At 30.5% G+C, this 4,466-nt stretch overlaps 1 protein-coding gene across 1 annotated transcript; it reads right to left on the bottom strand.

The window, feature by feature from the left end:
* Positions 1-213: 213 nt before the first annotated feature.
* On the bottom strand, positions 214-3,003 carry LOC104247074 (uncharacterized). The gene is made up of 3 exons (XM_009803019.2): positions 2,844-3,003; positions 1,409-1,648; positions 214-528 (listed from the first exon to the last, which is right to left on the bottom strand). Exons 1-3 carry the CDS (start codon positions 2,859-2,861, stop codon positions 478-480), a joined length of 309 nt encoding a protein of 102 aa, XP_009801321.1. The 5' UTR covers positions 2,862-3,003; the 3' UTR covers positions 214-477.
* Positions 3,004-4,466: the final 1,463 nt, after the last annotated feature.

The following is a 4,466-nucleotide window of genomic DNA, read 5'->3' as shown; positions in this document are numbered from 1 at the left end:
TTTCAAACTTAAAAATTCTATGTCAAAATTAAAAAGTTTAAATTTCAAAAAGCAAAAAGTGTCGCGTAAATTGGGATAAAGAAAGCAGAAAATTAGTGTCCAAGTTGATGCAATCCATATTGCTCGTAGTTTGCAATGTGAATTCTGACTATAAACTTAATTACAAAAGAAACTTTGTTGGATTATAGAAAACACTTATCAAGATTATTCAGAGAACAGTAAATAACCACAATCTAGCTAAAAGTAAAGTTTTGAGAATATTTCCCTTTACAGAAAGTCATACTACCTGGAACAAATATTTTCCTTAATTACTTCATTGCTCTACCATAGGAACATTTTGTTAATTACCAGTCACCACAATCATAAAATCCACACTTTTCCTTTTTCTTGGAAAAGTCCCTCAAAACATATATAGGAGAAATCACATTGATATATTTATCATTACAAACAAGTTGGAACAAATCAATCCCATGAACTTCAAGCTTTTGCACTACAGCAGTTGAAATAGTTGAAGATCCTTCTCATCCTCTGTCATCACAAGAAAGACAAATGAACACTTGCATACTTCACTATGGTTAATACAAACAATAGAAAGGCTAGCTCCGCCCCTAAAGAAGAGTAGTATATGAAATTGGAGACCAAAAAAGGGCCGGTAACTAAGCTCCTGCTATGCACGGGGTCCGGGGAAGGGCCGGACTACAAAAATTTATTGTACGTAGCGTTACCCTACATTTTTACAAGAGGCAATTTTCACGGCTCGAACCCGTACATTACCAGTTACGCCAAGACTTCCTTCGTGAAATTGGAAACCAAGAGTTTCTAAAATTACTCAGACTAACACATCAAATCTCTGTTTTTAATCAATAAACCAATTGTAAATCTCTCAAGAAATAATACTAACAAATTATAGAAGACTACTAGGTCATTTATTCTGATACAATGCCACCTATTGGCCAGAAAGGTCAAACATTTTAATATAGAAAACCAAGTATTAACCCTACATGTATCCCACTACATCTTTACCCATACTTATTATTTAAAAAAACTGTCTATTTACTTGTTTGATTCATGCATTATAGTACCATATTACATGCCTGCAATGTTAACTAAAAACTAGAAGAAATATGCCATTATTTAAAGAAAAATGAGATGGTAAAAATACATTTAAAAAGTATGATAAAAACAGCAGTCCTAATCTCCCGCTATGCGTGGAGGCCGGAAAAGTGTCGGACTACAAGATTCTATCGTACGTAACCTTACCCTGCATTTCTACAAGAGCACGTTTTCACGGCTCAAACCCCTGACCTTCTGGTCATATGGTAGCAACTTTACCAGTTACCTCAACTTTTTGCTTCTAAAAAGGTATGATAAAACAAAACCAAAAAAAAAAAAAAGTGAAGCATCTTACAGTTGGACAACGGCTTTGATGGTAATGTTGATCATTACTGTGGGGAGAGTAACCTGAATTTACATCCTTTTTGGTAGTAAAAATGAGCTCTTTCTCATTACCTAAACTAGCTCTTGACAAGTCTTTCTTGTTTTGTTTCCTATTCTCTCTTATTTTAGAGAAATCCATAGAGTAGTCTGGGAATACACCATTTTGGTCCCAGTTTCCAAATTGTGGTACTGATAGCCATGCTCCAGTTTTCTGCAAATTAGAGAAGTTCGCAATCAATATCTATAATCCACAACTAAATTTATCACCCAAAGAAGTTCATAAATCACCTAATTTTTCTAATGGAAGTTTATCTATTATAAATACTACATTCATTTCATTTTATTGGGGTTGTTTGACTAGGCCAAGCATTTTAGAAAAATGTTGGCACATTCCAAAAATAGTACACTCTAAACTTGTGGCGTTAAATAATTCATAATATTTTTGTAGCTATAAGAACATGTGTAAAGCAAAGGCCGGTCCAACTTTTTAATACATGGTTAAATTGAATATATAACTTTTAACGCGAAATATTGATTTATGTGTAAAAATTCATTAAAATTGTAATAAATAGTAGACATGAACCTATAATTTTAAAAATAAAATGGGCTCAACGGTAAGAACATTAAAAGTTAAAGTCATGGAGTTCATTCATTTTTTTCCTTTCATGGCCTTGCATTATTAAACTATTTGTGAGCAAACAGCTCAAAATCTGAAAATTGACTAGTCTTCAACCAATTTTCAGCCATAACAATTTTAAAAAGATTAAAGAATTTCTTCAAAAAGTTGAACCACCGAGAAATTTCCTAGCAAATTAAGTTCCTATTTGATCATAGATTTTTGGCAACTTTTTTTCCAAAAAAATATTTGAAAACATTGTTTGTTCATAGAAAATCATCATTTTTTTAAAAAAAATTTGAAGTTTTTTTTTTTCAACTTTCAAAATCTGATTTAGAGTAGTTTTTGGGTGAAACTTTTTCTTCCACACACAAAATATCAACAAAAACAAAATCAACTAAAATGCATGTCCAAACGTAACTCCAATTTTCAAAAATTATTTATCTAACACAACTTCAAAACTTTTTTTTAAGTTTCAACTAAATCTATATCCAAACGTTAGCTAAGTCAATCACAAAGACAAATATGCAAGGAAAACAAGAATGAGTAAGAAGAAGGAAACCTCATGATTAGCTTAATTCTTGAACAAGGAATAAAAGAAGGAAATCTTTTGATTTCTTGAAAAGGGTATAATCTTGTGAATATATGCAAGCAGAAAAACAAGCGTTATATTGATCTCTATGAATTAACTTAAGGACACAGAAAAATATTATTATGACAAAATCAGCAAGAAAATGCAAAAGAAGACAACCAGTAATACGTAGATAAATAAAGATAGCCTTATTTTTACCTCCTTGCTATATTCCATTGCAGATTTTGAACAGTTAAAAAGAGAAAGAAACAGAGTTTGTGAAAGAGATATTTGAGAGAGAAGTTGTAATATGAGGGGCTATTTTTATAGAACAAGGAGAAGTGCTTTAATTTGCTGTATTTTTGTATTTAGATATTGTGACAAAATTGGATGTTTGTTGTCACCAAGAAAGATTCGAATATATATAAAGAAATGACAGGAACATAATCAATGTATAATATGCATTTTTTGCCTTTTGGTTTCCTTCTGTTGCTGCACTGGCTCTGACCTTTACAAAGCTCAATGCTAGCTGTTACCCTTTTTCACACGTTTTCTTAAGCAAAGATCATTTCAAAGTTTACTTGTAAGCACTATCTATTTTATCATAATTTTTGAGGATTAATCAGTTCTAAGTTTTAGTAATCCTATATACTCCTTCCGGTCTATTTTAAGTAAATTGTTTTATTATTTTAAATATATTAAGAGCCCATTTGGCCATAAATTTTTTTCACTTTTTTTCGAAATCAGTGTTTGACCATATATTTTTAATTTCCACTTGAAGACAAGAGGGGTTGCTATGATGGTAAGCAACTTCCACTTCCAACCAAGAAGTTTTTGAAGGGAAGGATGTCGGGGGCCTATTTGGAAACAGCCTCTCTACCTCAGGATAGGGGTAAGGTCTGTGTACACACTACTCTCCCCAGACCCCACTAAGTGGGATTATACTGGGTTGTTGTTGTTGAAGATAAATTTTGAAAATTTGAAAAACTCCAAAAAACTATTTTTTAAAATTTTCACTCAGATTACTCACAAAAATTCAAAAACAACCCAAAATTATATTCATGTCCAAATACAACTCTAATTTTCAAATATCATTTTCACTTGAAATTATGTTTCACTTTTTCAAAAATTTTACAATTCTTATGTCCAAATGTCCACTAAGAAATTTATCTTTTAACGTTAATTAATAATGAAATTGATCATATTAACTTTAATTTGCTCATTGGAAATATAACAACCTACTACAAGGGAACTATGGAAATAAGAAGTTAATTCTTTCTTGATATCTAAAAAAATTAAATATTGTGGACCACAAAAAAGAGACAAAAAATACTTAAAGTGAACCGGAAGGAGTATATTTTTAGAAAATCTTGTTCTACATTTGGAAATTTGTGAATTAAGGTTATAGTTGAGCCGTCACTAAAATGAGTGAGCTACAACATATTAGGGCCCGTTTGGCCATAAGAAATTTTTTACTTTTTTTTATTAAAAAAATTAATTTTTTTCGGAATCAGTAGTTGTCATGAAAATTTCAAATTCACTTGAAGTTGAATTTCGGATTTTTCAGAAATTTGAAATACTTCAAAAAACTATTTTTTAAAATTTTCGCTTCAAATCACTCATAAAAATTCAAAACAACTCCAAATTGTATTTACGTCCAAACAGAACTCTAATTTTTAAATACCATTTTCACTTAAAAATTTTATTTTTACTTTTTTCAGGAACTTTTCAATTCTTTTGTCCAAACTCCCACTAAAGTTTAAATTTTCAGCCCAAATATATATTAGGTAAAAAAAAAAATCTGTCTAAATTTTGTAAGCAGAATTACCTAATACTTAAATA

Source organism: Nicotiana sylvestris, chromosome 4 (assembly GCF_000393655.2).
Source record: "Nicotiana sylvestris chromosome 4, ASM39365v2, whole genome shotgun sequence".
Taxonomy (NCBI): domain Eukaryota; kingdom Viridiplantae; phylum Streptophyta; class Magnoliopsida; order Solanales; family Solanaceae; genus Nicotiana; species Nicotiana sylvestris.
The sequence above is the reverse complement of the archived record's forward strand: the minus strand, read 5'-3'. Positions and strand labels throughout refer to the sequence as shown.

What these genes read in the sequence shown, in the direction of transcription:
- LOC104247074 (XM_009803019.2), bottom strand. An exon ending in ATCAAAGCCGTTGTCCAACT is followed by an intron (nt 529 to 1,408) that starts GTAAGATGCTTC and finishes TTGTGATGACAG; the next exon opens with AGGATGAGAAGGATCTTCAA.